Source organism: Hyla sarda, chromosome 5, assembly GCF_029499605.1.
Source record: "Hyla sarda isolate aHylSar1 chromosome 5, aHylSar1.hap1, whole genome shotgun sequence".
Lineage (NCBI taxonomy): Eukaryota > Metazoa > Chordata > Amphibia > Anura > Hylidae > Hyla > Hyla sarda.
In genome coordinates, this window is record NC_079193.1 from 263,415,541 (window position 1) to 263,438,251 (window position 22,711).

Below are 22,711 nucleotides of genomic sequence, written 5' to 3' on the forward strand. Positions count from 1 at the left end.
TGTGTACAAATTGCTCATCTCGAAGTCTCTACAAGACACTTGGCATGCAGCGACATGTGAACATAGTTCCCTTTTGTTCCCGCTATGAAGCATGTAGATGTTTATTTGAAGTTGGTTTCTCCTTTGCTTAGATGTTGAATATTTGACCGGTGTTGTTGAATTAATTTGCAGGCCCCTCTGGCAGCGAGTTGTAATACAATGGTATAACAAGAGCAAACACAGAGCCATTCAGATTTCCTTTTAAAGGAGCTGTCCCATGCAAGCATACTGAAAGCACACCTTGTACCTTTTATGATACATTAGTCATTTGTAACTGGGAAATGACAGTGACAGCATGTCTGTGCCTGACATGGGCTATAAATGAGCCTGTCTGTGCCTGACATGGGCTATAAATGAGCCTGTCTGTGCCTTTCATTTCTATACCCTACCATACATCCCTCCCATACTAAGCTTACAGTTACAAAGAGTGGAACAATTCTGCATACTAAGTTTTGCAGGGATATCTGCCAAGGCATCATTTTCATTTTGGGCACGATGAATATATATGAAAAAGGAGGCACTCACCGTGTCAACTTGCTTGAAGAAATGTATTCACAAACTGCACAGTATAGTACAGTGGGTAGATCCAGAGGAGCCGCCTCACAATGACAGACTGTTTCCCGCACTGTTCACATGGTGGAATTTCTGGCGTGGAAATTCAGATTCTGTCGTCTGCAGAAAGAATGGACATCTGCACAGGAATGCATTGCCGTCTATGAGATGGCGCATTTTCAAGCGGTCCTAGCACAGGCAGGTTGTGCTGCTGCTCCACTGTCAGTGGAAAGTGAAGATTTTCTGTGCGGACATTCCCTCATCTGAACATAGCCTTAGACAGCACGCCTGTTTTATCCCTTAACCCCTTCAGGACATGACCAATTATTATTTTTCCGGTAACATTTTTTCCCTTTACCTTTTATTTACGTATTTTGTGCAACCAATTTTACTTTGTAATGACACTTTTCATTTTACCATAAAATGTACAGAGATCTTAAAAAAAGATCTGCAATTTTTGGAGGGTTTCGTTTTTGTGGAGTGCACTTTATGACAAAAATGACATGTTCTCTTTGTTCTCTGAGTCAATAGGATTAAACAGTACCCATGGTTATTGTACTGCAAGTAAAAAAAAAAGTCAAACTATTTAAAAACATTTTTTTTATTTTATTTACAATTTTTAAGTCCCGATAAGAGACTATTAAATGCAATCTTCAGATTCCTAAAACTGAATAATATATTGCTGAGTGTTATTGGCGAGTCAGCAGGGTCTTATCAGCAGGTCGGACCTGGGAACCACTTGGAGCACCTGAGAAGACCTCCAGCAGACATTCAAACAATCAGACCCCTGCATACATGTTACGGGGGTGCCGATTGTTAAGAGGAAGTGATGGCAGGACTTAAAGGGGTTATGCGCTGCCCTGCAGTTCGGAGCGGCCGCCGGGCCCCTTCGTGACGTCTCGCCAGCCCCCTCGTGACGTCTCGCCCACCCCCTCAACGAAATTGTATGGGAAGGGGGCGTGACAGCGGTCACGCCCCCTTCCCATAGACTTTCGTTGAGGGGGCGGGCAAGACGTCTTGAAGGGGCTGGCCGCGAACACGGAAGCCTGCACACAGCGTTCGGAGTAATGAACTTCCTGATGCTGTGAGCGGAGCTCAGAACTGCAGGGCAGCGCACAACCCCTTTAAGTGCAGTGATCACTTTTGATTACAACAATTATTAAGGCTGATAGCAGACGTCACTTACAATCTACGAATGTACGTCCTGGTGCATTAAATGGGTTGGTCACCTTTTAACATGACTTTTAACCCTGCTGAGAGTATGATTCATTACTTATACATACCCCATGGCTTCTATGGGACCCCCATTCTGTCACATTGCTCTGCTACAGCCCACTACATGGCTGCTTTTGGAGGAGAATGTGACAATACATACCACTGTGCCTCCTCCATAGCAGTACATTGCATTCAAGCAAGAAGAGTAGGCACAGTATATGTATACTTTTTTTTTTTTTTTTACTTTAAAGTAATTTTTTTTTTTTTGCTTGTTGGTTAGGGGCATGTCTGGCCCTTGGGCTTTAGCCCGTGTCTTTTTAAGACCTAACAACACCCCTGCACGTGTAGCTGCGATGGTGGCCAGGGTCAGGGCAGCAGGATCGACCCCCCGCAGTACAGCAGTTAGCAGCAAGTATGGGATTAAAATTGCTTCCTCAGTCCCTATAAGGAGCGCAGAGGAAACAGCACTACACATTATTCTGCTGCAGCAGGTTGTGCATGTCACTGTCAGCACATCTGTCTTTTTCCTGGTTGCAGGCCTTTTAAAAATCTCTGCAGGGCCAGACAGGCCAGGGGCTGCTGGGAGCAGATGTGCCCTGTGCAGGCACTCATGTCTGCTTCAGGCCCCTGATGTGTGCCCGCCTGCGACCCTTTGACATCCCTGGCAGTGCAAACAGGAGCAGCCTCCGCCACCAAACATTTTACCAGCACCGTTTGGATGATGGGACGTCGTGCACGGCGACGTGATGACGACAAAGGAGAGCGACAGCCATGCAGGGGATCCTGAAGAGGACAGTCCGGAGTGCCGGGGACAGGTGAGTGACACTCACCGCAGCACATGGGGCACCTTAAAAGGCTATCCGGCGGCAGCTGAAGCAGTCTGCGCTGCCGGATAGCCGTTTATGCGTTGGCCCCGACATACAAAAGCATCGTATATTGATGCTGCCTTCAACATGCAATGGCCTCTGAGAGGCCATCGTATGTTAAAATTATCGTATGTCGGGGCAAACGTAGGTTGGGGGGGGGGGGGGTCACTGTATGTATGTATGATCTGTTATGAGAAACAACGAGCAGTGTCGAGCTCCTGCAACTCCCCAACACGTCTCGGACTGGTGCATGGCAACACAAATAGTCCGCTATAGCAAGGGAAGAGATTGTCCAGCACAGAACGTGCAGTCTTCAACAATTTATTGTTTAACCTCTTAAGGATGCAGGACGTACCTGTACACCCTGTGCCCGGTCCCCATCTATAACGCGTGGTCACAGCGTGATAGTGGGTCGGTCCCGGTGGCTAATGAAAGCCGGGACCCTGGGCTAATAGCGTGCGGCACCGATCGTTGTGTCGCGCTATTAACCCTTTAAACGTGGCGATCAAAGTTGATCGTGGCGTCTAAAGTAGAAAAAATTGCATCCCGGTCGGACTGGTTGGCGACCATCGCGGTGAAATTGCAATGTCCCGATCAGCTAGGACACGAGAGGAGAGTCCGTTACCTGCCTCCGGCCTGTCCGATCGGCGATTGACTTCTCCTTGCCCGAGATCTAGACAGGAGAAGTCAAGCGCCGATAACACTGATCATCCCCATATAGTTCTATGCCGATGATCAGTGTTATGAATCCTTGTAATGCATATTATAGCCACTAGAGGGGGCTATAACATGGCAAAAAAAGTTGAAAGAAAAAGTTACTAATGATGAATTAACCCCTTCCCTAATAAAAGTAAGAATCACCCCCCTTTTCCGATTTAAAAAAAAAACTGTGCAAAAATAAACATATGTGGTATCGCCGTGTGCAGAAATGTCCGAACTATAAAAATATATCAGTAATTAAACCCCACAGTCAATGACGTACACGCAAAAATAGCGTATTTTGGTCTCTTTTTATAGCACAAAAAAATGAATAAAAGGCAATCAAAAAGTCCAATCAAAACAAAAAATGGTACTGATAAAAAAACTTCAGATCACAGCACAAAAAATGAGCCCTTATACTGGCCTGTACACGGGAAAATAAAAAGTTATAGGGGTCAGAAGATGACAATTTTAAACGTATACATTTTCCTGCATGTAGTTATGATTTTTTTCAGAAGTTATACATAATCAAACCTTCATAAGTAGGGTATCATTTTAACCGTATGGACCTACAGAATAAAGATAAGGTGTAATTTTTACTCAAAAAATGCACTGCGTAGAAACGGAAGCCCCCAAATATTACAAAATGGCATTTTTCCTTAAATTTTGTCCCATAATGATTTTTTTTTCCATTTTTACGTGGATTTTTTTGGTAAAATGACTTATGTCACTGCAAAGTAAAATTGGTGGCACAAAAAACTAAACCATAATATGGAATTTTAGGTGCAAAATTGAAAGCTTTATGATTTTTAGAAGGTGATGAGGAAATAATTAAAATGCAAAAACGGTAAAACCCTGCGTCCTTAAATGGATACTCCGCTCCTAGACATCTTATCTCCTATCCAAAGGATAGTGGATAAAATGTCTGATCGCTGGGGTCCCGCTGCTGGGGACCCTGGGGATCTTGGCTGCAGCACCCTGCTGTCATTACTGCACAGAGCAAACTAGCTCTGTGAGTAATGATGGGCGATACAAGGGCCGTGATGTCATGAGGGGCGGAGCCATGATGTCACGATGCTCCGGCCCCTATATTGCCCGTCATTACACACAGAGCGAGTTTGCTCTGTGCAGTAATGACAGCGGGGTGCTGCAGCCGATATCCCGGAGGATAAGATGTCTAGGGACGGAGTACCCATTTAAGGGGTTAAAAACTGACATCAGGACAAGGAAAGTCTTGTGACGTGTTTCAGGTGTCAGCATACACCCTTAGTTATGCATAGTAATCCATAGAAAGGGTTTCATTAAATAGGAAAAAACCTGATGACCTCACATGACTTTCCTTGTGCTAATGTTGGTTTTTAAATTATTAATTGTTGAAGATTGCACGTTCTGCGCTGGACAATCTCTTCTTTTGCTATGTATTATGTGTGTGTATGATAGATGTGTATGTAGGATAGATCACACATCTATCATACATACATCTATCATATACACACATCAATTATACATACATACATATACGGTACATTAAAGAGGTGCCAGAAAGTTAAACAGATTTGTAAATTACTTCTATTAAAAAATCTTAATCCTTCCAGTACTTTTTAGGGGCTGTATACTACAGAGGAAATGCTTTACTTTTTAGATTTCTCTGATGTCATGACCACAGTGCTCTCTGCTGACCTCTGCTGTCCATTTTAGGAACTGTCCAGAGCAGGAGAAAATCCCCATAGCAAACACATGCTGCTCTGGACAGTTCCTAAAACGGACAGCAGAGGTCAGTACAGAGCACTGTTGTCATGACATCAGAGAAATCTAAAAAGTAAAGCATTTCCTCTGTAGTATACAGCCCCTAAAAAGTACTGGAAGGATTAAGATTTTTTTTAATAGAAATAATTTACAAATCTGTTTAACTTAATGTGAGGAGTGAGGGGCCAGGGGACAATTGAGTATGGGATGGCCTAGGGCAGCACAAAATTAAAATTCACCACTCATGGGTTTAGATTAGTGATCCAATCTGCTGCTCTCCAGCTATTGCACGACTACAACTCCTATTATGTTATTATAGCCTTCTGGAGCAGGACTTAGGGGTCTGGAGAGGGGGCAGATGAGCCTGGAGGAGGACAAAGGGGTCTGGAGAAGGACAGTACATGGTATGTGGCTGAATGCTATTCAAGGGGTACAGTGTATGGAATTATTATATTGAGGGGGTACAGTGTGGGACAGTATTATATTCAGAGGTAACAGGGTGTGGCAGTATTATATTCATAGCAACATAGTAACATAGTTCATAAGGTTGAAAAAAGACCAGAGTCCATCAAGTTCAACCTATATGCCTAATGAGTCCCTACAGAGCTGATCCAGAGGAAGTAAAAAAAAACTCATACTAGAGGTAAAAATTCCTTCCCAATTCCAAATATGGCAATCAGAATAGATCTCTGGATCAACGTTCTGTCCATATAAATCTAGTATACATAACCAGCTATAAAGTTATTTCTCTCCAAAAATGCATCCAGCCCCTTTTAAATTATTTTACAGAGTTCACCATGACCACCGCCTCTGTAGAAACCTTCTTTCTTCTAAATGTAGAGGATGACCTCTTGTTATAGATACAGTCCGGGGTATAAATAGATAATGGGAGAGATCTCTGTACAGTCCCCTGATATATTTATAGGTAGTTATTAGGTCTCCACTAGGCCTTCTTTTTTCTAAACTAAATAACCCTAATTCTGATAGTCTTTCCTGGTACTGTAGTCCTTCCATTCCCCGTATTATCCTGGTTGCCCGTCTTTGAACACTCTCCAGCTCCACTACATCTTTCTTGCACACTGGTGCCTAGTACTTTACACAGTATTCTATGTGTGGTCTGACTAGTGATTTGTACAGCGGTAGAATTATTTCCTTGTTGTGGGCATCTATGCCCCTATTGATGCACCCCATGATTTTATTTGCCTTGGCAGCAGCTGCCCGACACTGGTCACTACAGCTAAATTTACTATTAACTAAGACACCTAAGTCCTTTTTCACATCAGTCATCCCAAGTGTGCTCCCATTTAATACATAATCCCAGCCCGGATTATTCCTCCCCATGTGCGTTACCTTACATTTATCAGTGTTGAACCAGACCAAACCTCCAACCTATCCAGAACCATTTGTAACAGTGCACTGTCCTCTATAGTGTTTACCACTTTACAGAGTTTAGTATCATCTGCAAAGGTTGCTACTTTACTATTCAACCCCTCTACAAGGTCATTAATAAATATATTAAATAGAACAGGACCCAAGACTGACCCCTGTGGTACCCCACTAGTAACAGTCACCCAATCAGAATAAGTACCATTAATAACCACCCTCTGTTTCCTATCACTGAGCCAGTTACTTACCCACTTGCACACTTACGTACTCAGTTACTTACCCACAGGCAACACACAGTTTGGAAAACATATGAAGAAAAAATATATATACATATATTCTTTTTCTGTTTTTTCCAAACAGTGTGTGCCAGCTGTTTCAAAACTTCAACTCCCAGCATGCCCAGACATCCATATCCTGTCCGGGCATGCTGGGAGTTGTAATTTTACAAAAAGCTTGCAACGCATTGTTTGATAAACACTGAGATATACATCAGTGCAAAATTACAACTCCCAGCATGCCCGGACAGGGTATGGATATCTGGGCATTCTGGGAGTTGTAGTTTTCAAACAGCAGGCAACACAATGTTTGGAAAACTCATGAAGAAACAATATGTATATATATTTTTTTTCAGTTTTTTTAAAATAGTGTTTGCCAGCTGTTTCAAAACTACAACTCCCAGCATGCCCAGACACCCATATCCTGCCTGGGCATGCTGGAAGTTATAATTTTGTAAAATCTATATAAACACTGATATAGATATAGCCGGTGATGTGAAGCTGCGCTGTGGCAGTATAGTTCCCCCACATTAGGCTGGCAGTATAGTTCCCCAACATTAGGTTGGCAGTATAGTTCCCCCACATTAGGCTGGCAGCATAGTTCCCCCACATTAGGTTGGTACTATAGTTCCCCCACATTAGGCTGGCAGTATAGTTCCCCAACATTAGGCTGGCAGTATGTTCCCCAACATTAGGTTGGCAGTATAGGTCCCCCACATTAGGTTGGCAGTATAGGTCCCCCACATTAGGTTGGCAGTATAGTTCCCCCCACATTAGGCTGGCAGTATAGTTCCCCCACATTAGGTTGGCAGTATAGTTCCACCCCACATTAGGCTGGCAGGATAGTTCTCCCACATTAGGTTGTAGTTCCCCCACATTTAGTTGACAGTATAGTTCACCCACATTAGGTTTTAGTTCCCCCACATTAGATTGGCAGTATAGTTCCCCCACATTAGGTTGGCAGTATGTTCCCCCACATTAGGTGGGCAGTATAGTTCCCCCCACATTAGTCTGGCAGTATAGTTCCCCCACATTAGGTTGTAGTTCCGCCACATTTATTTGGCAGTATAGTTCCCCCACATTAGGTTGTAGTTCCCCCACATTAGGCTGGCAGTATAGTTCCCCCACATTAGGTTGTAGTTCCGCCACATTTATTTGGCAGTATAGATCCCCCACATTAGGTTGTAGTTCCCCCACACTAGGTTGGCAGTATGGTTCCCCCACATTAGGTTGTAGTTCCCCCACATTAGGCTGGCAGTATAGTTCCCCCACATTAGGTTGTAGTTCCGCCACATTTATTTGGCAGTATAGATCCCCCACATTAGGTTGTAGTTCCCCCACACTAGGTTGGCAGTATAGTTCCCCCACATTAGGCTGGCAGTATAGTTCCCCCACATTAGGTTGTAGTTCCCCCACATTAGGTTGGCAGTATAGTTCCCCTACATTAGGTTGCAGTTCCCCCACATTAGGTTGGCAGTACAGTTCCCCCACATTAGGGTGGCAGTATAGTTCCCCCATATTAGGTTGTAGTTCCCCCACATAAGGTTGGCAGTATAGTTCCTCCCCACATTAGGTTGGCAGTATAGTTCCCCCACATTAGGCTGGCAGTATAGTTCCCCCACATTAGGTTGGCAATATAGTTCCCCCACATTAAGTTGCAGTTCCCCCACATTAAGTTGGCAGTATAGTTCCCCCACATTAGGTTGTAGTTCCCCCACATTAGGTTGGCAGTATAGTTCCCCCCCACATTAGGCTGGCAGTATAGTTCCCCCCAACATTAGGTTGGCAGTATAGTTCCCCCACATTAGGTTGGTAGTATAGTTCCCCCACAGACATACAGCCTTGAGCCATATACAGTGTATGGCTGGAGGATGTATGTCTGTGTACTGCCCCACTTCAGTGCTCCGTCCACCGCTCCTCCTGTCAGGGGTCACGATCTACTGCTATGGCCTATAGGCCATAGCTGTAGGTCCTGGACCGGAAGAGCGGTGGTCGGAGCACTGAAGATGACGTGCCTCTGGTAACTTACCATGCGTACGTCCTCGCTGCTCCACTCCGCTCGTATGGGCGCACGAACGGGACATCAGTGACATCCCTGCGTGAGCTACCTCCCGGCGGCCCCTGCGTTTTTAAAGTTAACGGGGGGCCGCAGAAAGGTAACCCGGACATCCCTGTGTCCCAAAAAGATGTTTCGGGACACAGGGATGTCCTGAATGTGAGGGGGGAAATTAATCTGGGGAGGGGGCAATTTCCCCGTTGCTCCCCCCCCCCTGGATCCGACACTGAGCAGCCCACAGCGGGCCCCCTTGGGGGATGGGGGCCCTGGGCAAATGCCCAGTTTTCCCCGCCTTAATGCCGGCCCTGGGTCTAGTCTGGAGCTTACCTCCTCATAAAAGCTGATCAGGTTAGTTTGACAGGACCAATCCCTCATAAAACCATGCTGATATGGAGTCATACATTTATTTTTTATCAAAATACTCCAAAGTAGCGCTCCTTAGGAAACCCTCAAACAATTTACATACAACGGAGGTTACACTAACAGATCTATAATTCCCGGGGGTCACCTTTTGACCCCTTTTTAAATATTGGCACCACATTTGGCATGCGCCAGTCCTGGGGAACAGTTCCTGTCACTATAGAGTCCCTGAATATTAAAAATAGGGGTCTGTCTATTACATTACTTATTCCTCTAGAACACGGGGTTAATGCCATCTGGACCTGCCGATTTCTCTATTTTGATATTTTGTATGCGGCACTGTACTTCTTCCTGGGTTAGACAGGTGACCTGTACTGGGGAGTTTACCTTATTTCGCTGTATTTCACCTGACATTTCATTTTTCTCGGTGAATACAAGGCAGAATAATTTTGGGGTTAGTTTTACTCTCTTTGGCAATGAGTCTTTCTGTCTCTATTTTTGCTGCTTTTATCAGTTTTTTTTTACATATTTTACATTTTTCTCTATAGCTTTTTAATGCTTCTTCACTGCCGTCCTGTTTTAGTAGTTTAAAGGGAACCAATCATCAGATTTTACCCTATATAATGCTTGGCAAAGCGTTATATAGGGTAAAATTGTTGTCCTCACCATCCCCGGGGGATGCTCCTGCCCCCAGGGATGATGAAGATATGAAGTTATAAACTAGTCACCGCCGCTGCCGTAAGTAGTCACCTGGGCGGGGAGCTCTTCTCATCTACTCCCGTTCTTCTGCAGGCAGCGACGCCCCTCCGCTTGATTGATGGGCAGCGTCATTGTTCCGCTCACTGAACAGATGGAGCAGAGTGATGACGCGGCCCATCAATCAAGCGGAGGGGACGTCGCTGCCTGCAGAAGAACGGAAGTAGATGAGAAGAGCTCCCCGCCCAGGTGACTACTTACGGCGGCGGCGGTGACTAGTTTATAACTTCATATCTTCACCATCCCCGCAGGCAGGAGCATCCCCCGGGAATGGTGAAAATAAAGATTTTACCCTATATAACGCTTTGCCAAGCGTTATATAGGGTAAAATCTGATGATTGGTTCCCTTTAAATGCTTTATTTTTTACATTTATTGCTCCCTTAACAATTTTATTCATCCGTATTGGTTTTCTTTTATTTCTGACCCTTTTATTCCCATAAGGTATATACCTCTTACAGTGAGAATTGAAGATATTTTTAAAAGTCTCCCATTTAGCGTCAGTATTGTTATTTTTGAGGACATTATCCCATTTTATATTGTTAAGGGCTTCTCTGAGTTGATCAAACTTTGCCTTCCAAAAGTTCATTGTTTTTGTGGCCCCTCGAGAGATTCCCTTATTGAAGAACAAGTTATAATGTATTATATTATGATCACTATTTCCTAGGTGTCCTTCTTCCTCCACATTAGTTACTCTATCGGGTCTTTTGGTTAATATTATGTCTAGTAGGGCGCCCCCTCTGGTCGGGCCCTGCACCATTTGGGACAGATTTGCTGCCTTGTTTATTTGCCTCAGTAATATTCTGAGGGTAAAGTGTAGGGGAATATTATATTCAGGGCATACAGTGTCTGGCAGTATTATATTCAGTGCATACAGTGTGTGGCAGTATTATATTTAGGGGGTACAGTGTGGGGCAGTATTATATTCAGAGGTTACAGTGTGGGGCAGTATTATATTCAGAGGGTACAGTGTGTGGCAGCATTATATTCAGGTGGTACAGTGCTGGGCAGTATTATATTCAGAGGGTACAGTGTGGGGCAGTATTATATTCAGAGGTTACAGTGTGGGGCAGTATTATATTCAGAGGGTACAGTGTGTGGCAGTATTATATTCAGGTGGTACAGTGCTGGGCAGTATTATATTCAGAGGGTACAGTGTGGGCAGTATTATATTCAGGGGTAAAGTGTGTGGCAGTATTTTATTTATGGGGTACAGTGTGGGGCAGTATTTTATTCAGGGGTACAGTGTGTGCCAGTATTATATTTAGGGGGTACAGTGTGGGGCAGTATTTTATTCAGGGAGTGCAGCGTGGGACAGTATTATATTCAGGAGGTACAGTGTGTGGCAGTATTATATCTAGGGGGTACAGTGTGGGGCAGTATTATATTTAAGGGTTACAGTGTTGGGCAGTATTTTATTCAGGGAGTACAGTGTGGAACAGTATGCTATTCAGTGGGTACAGTGTGTGGCAGCATTATATTTAAGGGGTACAGTGTTGGGCAGTATTTTATTCAGAGGGTACAGTGTGGGACAGTATTTTATTCAGGGGGTACAGTGTGTGGCAGTATTATATTCAGGGGCGGAGTATTTGACAGAGTTATAATGATTATTGTCATACAGAGGATGAGGATCTACTGACAGAGTGAGGAGCCAATGATGTCTGAGCATCAGATTCTGCAGAGAACATGTAGCTGGGAGCTATCATGGCGTCTGGACCAGATAAAGAAGAAAAGGAAAGACAACAGAAGACATCACTCAGGTCACTGATATCATTGTGTGTTCTCCTCACTATGTCCCATTAGAGCTGTAATCACTTGTTAATTCTACAGGAATGATGAGTGAAACTATACCCCAATCTGTGGCTCTCCAGCTGTTGCAAAACTACAATTCCCATAATGCCTGAGGCTCTCCAGACATGATGAGAGTTGTAGATTTGCAATACCTGGAGAGCTACTTGAGGTGATTGATGGAGGTCCCAGTAGTGGAACCCCCCACCAAAAAATGGGCTTAGTTTTGTCCCAGTCTGGCAGTGGGGTATTGGGATCCAGGGCAATTTTTTTCACTAGAGCCCTGTGGAGGAGCCTAGGGACTCGCGTACCACTGCTGAGCATGGGCCGGGCCTGTAGTCTCTGGAGCATGCAAGAGCAGTTCAAAAAGGTAATGTTTTCTTTGTTAGCTTTATTAAGTATATAGAAGATTTAAGCCACATATAATCCTATGCCAGCAGGCCACAGCACGATCATGATCTATTCTATACAGGGGGGGGGGGGGGCACTGTCAGTATCTAATCCATATAGGGGGGGCACAGTATCTAATGCATATGGATCCATGTATGGATTAGATACTGTGCCCCTCCTGTTTGGATTAGATAACCTGTTACCCTCTCATACGGATTAGATATTAAGCACTTTCCATATGAAGTAGATACGATGCCCCCCCCCCCATATTAATTAACATTAGTTACTGCGCCCTCCATATGTATTAGAATGAAATACTAAGAGACTTCGGGTTCCGGCACAGCCGATGTAGGAGACAGTAGACAGTAACCTGCCTTCTACCTGCTCCGAGCCGCCTCTCTGGTGCCCCAACGGTCTCTGTCGCTCCTGCAAACTCCCAGACATGGACCGGTATGTTCAGTGCGGCGGCCGGTCTGCCTCACCGCCGCTCGCACTCCCTGCGCAATCTCCACGCAGGGTCCCCAGCCACTGTCACCAATGTCCTCTTCTCAGCAGCAGACGGACATGTAAGTCCACTTGTCTGCTGCCAGCTCTCCCCTGCCTGTCAGCTCAGTACAGGGGACACAAACACTGGGTCCCATAGCCTCCCAGACCATGCTGGGCCCTGCAGCTCCTGAGTCTCTGGTACATATTGATTATCAAAAACTGGCTGCAGAGGTGGCACTCGGAATAACCCCTAATGTCCAGCACATAGTGGAGGAAGTTCTTAAAGCAACATTACAGAATTTGCAGTTGGAAGTGAAGGGAAATACAGGGCGTCTCACTAAAGTGGAACAGAGAGTAACTAATATTGAGGATAAAGCTACAGAACTTGAATTGGCCAGAGTAACTGGCAAGCTTGAGGACCTAGAAAACAGATCCCAGTGCAACAATTTGCACATCGTGGGTGTTGAGGAATCAGTCGCGCCCCCCCCCCCCCCCCCTGACTTACAGCGCTTTTCTCCCAAAGAACCTTGGACTCTCTCACCCTTGCCGGGTGGAAGGGCCCACAGGATTGGTCCACCTCCTCCTACCTCCTCACCTGGTACACCTGCGGCGCTGGCCCACCACCCTCGCCAGGTTATGCTGAAACTCCTGGACTTTAATGGTAAAGTGGAAATTTTACAGGCGTACAGTCGATTGTCTCAACCACTGGTGACACATGGCATGCGCCTCCTACTCTTTGAGGATTTTTCTGTGGAAGTGGCGAAAAGCAGGAGAGCTTTTAGTGCAATTTGCACCGCACTCTTCAAAGCTAAATATCAATTTCAACTACAATACCCAGCTGTTCTTCGGGTGTTCCACGCAGATGGGACTGTTTCCATCTACAATACTCCAGAGGCTGCCACTGCTTCCCTGGATCAACTACTGAATATGTAATCCGGGCGCTCTTCCCGTACAACGCCATACAGGAGATCTCGCTCACCTAGAGGTGTCCGCCATTCCATTTTGCCCACAAGAGGTCCTGCTTGATCAGAGGGACTGACGCAACTCCTCTCCAGACTGAGATTCCTTTCCTGTGATGCATCTTCTTGCAGTAGGCCACTGACTCTCTGCCATGGATGTTCCTGCGATTGAACTCTTCACTCAGGTTCTATATTTCCTAATGCACTGTTGATTGTTTTTATACCGCCTTATAATCTGCCAGGGCCTGTTTGTCCGCAGTTGTCTCTCTACCGGGTTATGTCCCATTGTACTACTTAGTTCGGGATTTCACTGGTGATGGCCCAATCGGGTGGGGGTTGTCACCTTTTGTTTTATTAACTCGTTCCCTCATATTCCTATGTCGCCCGAAAAAAGGGAGTCCTTAACCCCGAAGGAGGGTATACACCTACGGGTGGTGCCCTATGGGTTTATTTTTTGTTTATGTTATGCATTATTGTTCCTTTGTTTTGTTCAGAGTTATTGGGCTTGATACTGGGAGTATTATGTTCTACCTTGATGTGCTGCTCCCCACAGGTGTATGATATATCCATTGCTCACAGCTCAGTGTGGGCTGTCTGTCTACCTCATCGCTGCTGCAACCCCCTTCCAAAAGTGGTTTTACCACTGCATAACCACTTCTCAGTGGTTAGTGCCCTTACTGCTGCTCCCACATGGTTAAGATTCTCTCCTGGAATGTGAAGGGCCTGCGATCTCTGCAAAAACGTAGGCTTTTCTTGCAAAAACGATTTAGTCCAGACATAGTCCTGTTGCAAGAAACTCATTTACCTGAACATGATTTCTTTCAGATGCAGCAGCAATGGGTTGGGCACGTTTAAGGCTCTCCTGCTAAGGAGGGGAGGGCGGGAGTCCTCACACTGATTCACAAAGCTTTTGCCTTTACACTAATCTCACACTCCACTGACACCAAAGGCAGACTTTCACATTTCCAATTGGAGCATAATGGGGAACATTTTAGTATTTACAATGTTTACGCTCCTAACGGGGAAAATGGGTATTTTTTTACGGATCTACTAGGGTGCACTCAGATACTACTGTGGGGAAGGTGTTAGGAGGTGACTTTAACACTGTACTAGATCCACTAGTAGACAGGACATTTGGTGACTGTCTCACCCGGATTACCGGGAAGTTACCCACTTCTCCAATGTCCATGAGTCGACTATTTCTTTGTTAGTATGGAACTTTGTTCTCAAGTGCCGACCGTGGACATTGGTGAATTGGCGCTTTCAGATCACACTCCCCTGATCTTACAATTTTATCCCTCATGTCCGAGGGGGACAGACATACTCTGGAGATTCCCCGCTTTTTTAGCGACTAATGATGATTTTGTTGACTTGCTAAGGGCCTGGTGGTTGGAATTTGCGGCGCATAATGATTTCCATCACTCAAACTCTACCTTGTATTGGGAAACGGGTAAGGCAGTGCTCAGGGGCTGCTTCATTGCCCATGTGTCTGCATTGAAGCATACCTCCCTCACCCAGTTCAACACAGCTAGTGCCCACCTACGTGATGCATACGCCCTTTTTCTTCACTCCCCATCAGATGAACACAGGGAACCATTGAAGGCAGCTAGAACTGATTTTGAACTCTGGTTAGATAGAAGGGAGCGCTTACGCCGTTCAGAGTTTGAGGTTGCCCTCTTTTGCTATTGGTAACAAAGCTGGCCATCTTATGGGCCACTTGGCGAAAAGGAAATGCCCCCCATCCCACATTACAGTATTGAAGGATCCCACAGGCTTATTGCACACTGACTCTCACTCATCAATAAGATTCTAGAACGATTTCATTCTGATCTCTATGTCAGTTCTCCCTCTGATCTATCGGCTAGTGAGGCCTTTCTTAGAGGTCTGAACCTAACCCTCCCTGACGGATGCTCAGAGGGATGAACTTAATGCCCTGGTGAAAGAGGAGGAGATTCAAAGTGTCATTAAATACCTGCATAACGGCAAAGCCCCTGGACCTGATGGTTAAACAAGTGAATTTTATAAAGCCCTATAGCCCCAGCTGTCCCCGCTACTGGTGGATGTATTCCGGGAATACATGACATCTGGCTCCATAAAGAAGGAGGCTTCACTAGCTTATATCAAAGTATTAACAAAACCGGGTGAGGACCCTAGAGACCCAGGCTCATACCGTCCTATATCATTAATTAATCCGGATATCCAGATTCTGCCTAAAATTCTAGATGACCGCTTGTTTAGGTTTATGCAAGAAATGATTGGGGCCCATCAAGTGGGGTTTATCAGGAACCGATCTGCTACTCTAAATTTAAGGACTGTCCTAGTGGTTCTGGACCGGCTGCAGCACCATCCCCTGCAAGGTGAACGGCAAGCCTTACTGGCTTTAGACGCAGAAAAGTCCTTTGACAATGTGCTGTGACTGGCTGGGGATGGTGCTAGACCAGATGGGCTTACAGGGTGCCTTCCGTGATTATCTGGCTGGGGTTTATGGCTAGAGTCTAACCACCAGGTATCCTTTCCTTTATTTAAGGGGACGAGACAGGGGTGCCCACTCTCACTCCTTCTCTTTGACCTGGCTCTCGAACCACTGGCCAGATCTTTATTGTACTCGGACATCTACTCGGGCATTAGGGTGGGAGGGAAAGTGGTGAAACTATGTTTGCGGATGATGTCTTGTTTTTCCTAGATGACCCAGGATCCTCACTCATTGGTGTCCTAGCCCATCTACAGAATTTCGGGGCATTTTCAAGGTATAAAGTGAATGCTGCTAAGTCGGAATTACTTCCCATAGGACCTTCCCCGCCCAGCTGGCTCCCAGAATTAGATGGCCTGGGTGTTCGTGTCGCCTCCTCCACTGTCACCTATTTAGGGATTAAAATAGGCAAAACTCCTTGCACGGTATACACTTTGAACTCCCCCCTCTTCTCCAAAATTAGGGCTGAATTACTGAGGTGGGGTAATATCCCACTTACCTTTATGATCAGCTTTGCTCAGCTCCTTTACCCTCTGCAGACCTTACCCCTATTGTTAAAACACACCGAAGTTAAGTCCTTGAACTCGGCTTTCACAAAATTCATTTGGGTGGATAAACGACCTAGGATAGCCCATTCTAAACTGGACTGAATTTCCCTAATTTAAGAGGTTATAACTTGTCCTGCTTGTTTTGGTTTGTAGGGGATTGGATTCATGGTTCCTCCATCCATGCTGTCCATGACCTGGAAATGGCTTTAGCTGATCCATGGGATCTCTCGGCTCCTCCACACCTCCTACTCTAAAGTGCCACCCTTGGTGAAGCGCTCTGTCCTATTGAGAGATACTGTGATACTGAGAGCTGGAGGGAAACTTACTATAAGCTGGCCCATAAGGCCCTTTACGGTTTTAATATTCTCCCGTCCCCAGATTTCCCTGACAGAATCACTGCCTGTCCTAAATGCTCCACCTCCCTGACTAATCTATGGCACAGTGTGTGGACTTGTTCTCATACTGCAGCTTATTGGCAACTTGTCTTGGCTTATGTTAAAGACACGTGGGATGTGACCTTAACATTTACCCCAAGAGCTCTACTTTTTGACCAATTTTGACCACCAGAACCAGACCAGCAAGCTCCCTCTACAGTGCCCCTAATGGTGCATATTGTCCTTTTTGTAGCTTTACGTTGCATCTTTGCCTTCTGGCTCAAGCCCTCTACCCCTACCTTGCCTATGTTGATAACGCAGCTCAAAAACTTTGTGGGATAGACATAATTGACTCAGAAAGACAGGAGACCTGTCACGATGCCGGCTGGCAGGTAGTGGATCCTCTGTGCCAGAGAGGGATGGCGAGGACCGCGCTAGTGGACCGGTTCTAAGCCACTACTGGTTTTCACCAGAGCCCGCCGCAAAGCGGGATGGTCTTGCTGCGGCGGTAGTGACCAGGTCGTATCCACTAGCAACGGGTCACCTCTCTGACTGCTGAAGATAGGCGAGGTACAAGGGAGTAGGCAGAAGCAAAGTCGGACGTAGCAGAAGGTCGGGGGCAGGCGGCAAGGTTCGTAGTCAGGGGAGATAGCAGAAGTTCTGGTACACAGGCTTTACACACACAAAACGCTTTCACTAGGCACAAGGGCAACAAGATCCGGCAAGGAAGTGCATGGGAGGAGGTTAGATATAGTCAGGGACCAGGTGGAAGCCAATTAAGCTAATTGGGCCAGGCACCAATCATTGGTGCACTGGCCCTTTAAGTCTCAGGGAGCTGGCGCGCGCGCGCCCTAGAGAGCGGAGCCGCGCGCGCCAGCACATGACAGCAGGGGACGGGAACGGGTAAGTGACCTGGGATGCGATTCGCGAGCGGGCGCGTCCCGCTGTGCGAATCGCATCCCCAACGGCCATGACAGAGCAGCGCTCCCGGTCAGCGGGACTGACCGGGGAGCTGCAGGGAGAAAGACGCCGTGAGCGCTCCGGGGAGGAGCGGGGGCCCGGAGCGCTAGGCGTAACAGTACCCTCCCCCTTAGGTCTCCCCTTCTCTTTGTCCGGTAACTGCCTCCCCTGGGATGAGGACACCGGGAAAGGATGGAGGGATTCCTCAACGGCAGGCAGAACAGCAGGAGTAGGAATGGGGAGAGAGGGCAGAGGGCGAGACCTGGCACGGGGCAGTGTGACACCAGGACGAGGGCCATGAGGGGACACAGAGGCTTGCCTGATGGGACTGGGAGGGGGGGAGAGGCATTTCCTGTGGCAGGCAGAGTCCTTAATGACCTTAAGGGGACCGGATACAGGAGGAACCACAGGATCACGGCAGGGAGTACTGGGAACCGGTTGAAGGCAGTCCTTGGAACAAGAGGGACCCCAACTCTTGATCTCCCCAGTGGACCAATCCAGGGTTGGGGAATGGTGTTGAAGCCAGGGTAGTCCAAGGAGAACTTCAGAAGTGCAATTAGGAAGGACAAAAATACAATTTCCTCGTGATGAGGTCCGATGCACATTAGGAGGGGTTCCGTGCGGTAACGCACGGTGCAATCCAACCTGGCTCCGTTGACCGCGGAAATGTGGAGTGGCTTGGCAAGACGGGTCACCGGAATGCGGAATTTATTCACTAAGGACTCCCGAATAAAATTCCCAGAAGCTCCAGAGTCCAGGCAGGCCACGGCTGAGAGGGGAGAGCTGGCTGAAGTAGAAATCCGAACAGGCACCGTGAGACGTGGAGAAGCCGACTTAGCATCAAGAGACGCCACACCCACGAGAGCTGGGTGCGAGCGTGCGTTTCCCAGACGTGGAGGACGGATTGGGCAATCCACCAAAAAATGTTCAGTACTGGCACAGTACAGACAAAGATTCTCTTCCTTACGGCGATTCCTCTCTTCCAGGGTCAGGCGAGACCGATCCACTTGCATGGCCTCCTCGGCGGGAGGCCTAGGCGCAGATTGCAGTGGAGACTGTGGGAGAGGTGTCCAGAGATCTAAGTCTTTTTCCTGGCGGAGTTCTTGATGCCTCTCAGAAAAACGCATGTCAATGCGAGTGGCTAGATGAATGAGTTCATGCAGGTTAGCAGGAGTCTCTCGTGCGGCCAGAACATCTTTAATGTTGCTGGATAGGCCTTTTTTAAAGGTCGCGCAGAGAGCCTCATTATTCCAGGATAGTTCAGAAGCAAGAGTACGGAATTGTATGGCGTACTCGCCAACGGAAGAATTACCCTGGACCAGGTTCAGCAGGGCAGTCTCAGCAGAAGAGGCTCGGGCAGGTTCCTCAAAGACACTTCGAATTTCCGAGAAGAAGGAGTGTACAGAGGCAGTGACGGGGTCATTGCGGTCCCAGAGCGGTGTGGCCCATGACAGAGCTTTTCCAGACAGAAGGCTGACTACGAAAGCCACCTTAGACCTTTCAGTAGGAAACTGGTCCGACATCATCTCCAAGTGCAGAGAACATTGCGAAAGGAAGCCACGGCAAAACTTAGAGTCCCCATTAAATTTGTCCGGCAAGGACAGGCGGAGGCTAGGAGGGGCCACTCGCTGCGGAAGGGGTGCAGGAGCTGGCGGAGGAGATGATTGCTGCTGAAGTTGCGACACAATGGTGAATACTTCCGACAGCTGGTGGGTTAGATGGGCGATCTGTCGGGATTGCTGGGCGACCACCGTGGTGATATCAGAGATGTAAGGCAGAGGGACGTCAGCGGGATCCATGGCCGGATCTACTGTCACGATGCCGGCTGGCAGGTAGTGGATCCTCTGTGCCAGAGAGGGATGGCGAGGACCGCGCTAGTGGACCGGTTCTAAGCCACTACTGGTTTTCACCAGAGCCCGCCGCAAAGCGGGATGGTCTTGCTGCGGCGGTAGTGACCAGGTCGTATCCACTAGCAACGGGTCACCTCTCTGACTGCTGAAGATAGGCGAGGTACAAGGGAGTAGGCAGAAGCAAAGTCGGACGTAGCAGAAGGTCGGGGGCAGGCGGCAAGGTTCGTAGTCAGGGGAGATAGCAGAAGTTCTGGTACACAGGCTTTACACACACAAAACGCTTTCACTAGGCACAAGGGCAACAAGATCCGGCAAGGAAGTGCATGGGAGGAGGTTAGATATAGTCAGGGACCAGGTGGAAGCCAATTAAGCTAATTGGGCCAGGCACCAATCATTGGTGCACTGGCCCTTTAAGTCTCAGGGAGCTGGCGCGCGCGCGCCCTAGAGAGCGGAGCCGCGCGCGCCAGCACATGACAGCAGGGGACGGGAACGGGTAAGTGACCTGGGATGCGATTCGCGAGCGGGCGCGTCCCGCTGTGCGAATCGCATCCCCAACGGCCATGACAGAGCAGCGCTCCCGGTCAGCGGGACTGACCGGGGAGCTGCAGGGAGAAAGACGCCGTGAGCGCTCCGGGGAGGAGCGGGGGCCCGGAGCGCTAGGCGTAACAAGACCACTCACACCGAGAAGTTCTTTGATACATGGAAGGTAATTATTCTTTCTCATTACACTGACGGTGAAATTGGTGAAATTGTGAGACCATTCAGCTCCACTGAATGGTACTGTCTGGGGGCGATAGGGAACACACTGGGAGCTTTACAACTACCACTGTAAATACATACCTGATTACAGCTGCTTTCCCTCCATCCATCTTCATCCTCGACACATGTGGCACTCTATTTTATTTATCCTTGGTTACCTGTTATGTGACATGTTAATTCAGAATGTATAGTCTGACCTTCGGGCTCCCACATCACTGTACATTGCCTGTATGACCGTACTCCTGTTTTTTTCATCATTTCATCCTGTTATTTATTGGAAAATGTTTCAATAAAATGTGTTTAAAAAAAAAAAAAGAATGAAATACTATGCTGCCCCCCATATGAAAAAGAATTAAATGCTCCCTCTATATGGATTAACTACTGTGCCCCCCAAACTATATAGGGGGCACGGTATCTAATCCATATAGGGGGTCCCCGTATCTTATCCATATAGGGGAGCACAGTATTTAATCCATATGGGGGGGCACATTATCTAATTCATACAGGGGGGCAGAGTATTTAATCCATGTGGTGTATGTATGCCTAGCAGGAGCAGAGCTTTAAGATGTTACATGTATATATTTGAAGAACACTATAGAAACCAAGCTATGGACTAAGGGCAATTCACCTAAAATGTTATCAACATTAACACTACATGTATTTTTCAGGCTTTGATGCCTCCCAATAACTCCCTATTAGATCCCTGTAACAATATCTTGGCTTATAAGGAGATGAAGGAATGGCGACCGCATAAATATGTGTATAATGCTGACTTCTCTGCATAGAAAGTAATAGAGGCACATATGTTGGGGCCTACTTTTGAGAATAGGAGGATGGTGTGTCTACTTAAAATTATGTAAGAAATATATAAGAATATTGAAGAAAGGAAATGCATAGTGAATACACTAATGGTAATATCTGTCTGCTTATATTGTAAGTAAGAGTGAGTGCATAAGATGTTAACATGTCCTCACTTCACCTTTATTCTTTCTACTTCTCTGTTCTGAAATACGGTACTATCATGATATGATGGATTTACAACGTTTTATTGGTAATGATAAGGAGGACAATGCCCTGTAATATATAATAAAATATAATATACTGTACTCATAGGGATGAGGAACAAGGAGTGCATACTGATCATCTTTGGTTTCTTTTTCAGTATCTTCATGTATTACCACATATAAGAAGACACCTCCTCCAGTACCACCCCGGACAACAACAAAACCTTTCATCTCCATCACTGCTCAGAGTAGCACAGAATCTGCCCAAGATGCCTACATGGATGGACATGGACAAAGGGGGGATATGATTAGTCAGTCAGGGCTCAGTAATTCTACTGAGAGTCTGGACAGTATGAAAGCACTTACGGCCGCTATCGAAGCTGCCAACGCTCAGATTCATGGCCCAGCAAGCCAGCACATGGACAACACCATGACAGTAAACTCCACTTCTACAGTTTCCACCATCACTGCAGATGACAGGAAAAAGAATCAGTTCAGGAAAAATCTATCCATTGGAGTTCAGGTAAGCCAGCCATTTTTCTACAAATCGCATAGGAATAATGAGTATCAAGTTACAGCTTTTTATTCTATGTCTCTTTGGAAAATGAAAGCATTGACCTGTTTGGTTGGCTTTCTGCCAAAGTATTTATGGCAGCACGTGCATATATTTGTAGTACATTACATTAACTAAGTGATGAACTATGGGTGATTTACCTAAAATGTTATAAACATTTATCTAAAATTTCGATAGAGGTTGGTTCTGAGTTTCCAACAGGAAATTTTCTTGTAAAGCAAATGTTAATTTTGATGGTGATGTCCTTAAAGGGGTATTCCACTGGCCCAGCATCCGGAACATTTTGTTCCAAATGCTGGGTGCGGGCTGCGGGGGGTCGGGACATCACGGCCACACTCATTGTGATGTCACGTCACACCCCCTCAATGCAAGTCTATGGGAGGGGGCGTGGCACTGCCACGCCCCCTCCCATAGACTTGCATTGAGGGGGTGTGACGTGACGTCACAAGGAGTGTGGCCGTGATGTCACGACCCCTGCAGCCCGCACCCAGCATTTGGAACAAAATGTTCCAGATGCTGGGCCAGTAGAGTAGCCCTTTAAAGGGAACTTGTCATGTTGAATATGCAGTTCAAGCAACAGGCATCATCATGTTGCAGAGCA

At 46.7% G+C, this 22,711-nt stretch overlaps 1 protein-coding gene across 6 annotated transcripts in view; it reads left to right on the forward strand.

Moving 5' to 3' along the window:
* DLGAP1 (DLG associated protein 1) overlaps positions 1–22,711 on the forward strand; it is a 668,048-nt gene that overhangs the window by 581,417 nt on the left and 63,920 nt on the right. For all 6 annotated transcript variants that reach the window (XM_056521639.1, XM_056521637.1, XM_056521640.1 and 3 more), the window contains one exon: positions 21,695–22,059. In XM_056521639.1, coding sequence (XP_056377614.1) covers positions 21,695–22,059 — 365 coding nt within the window. The remainder of the gene's footprint in view (positions 1–21,694; positions 22,060–22,711) is intronic.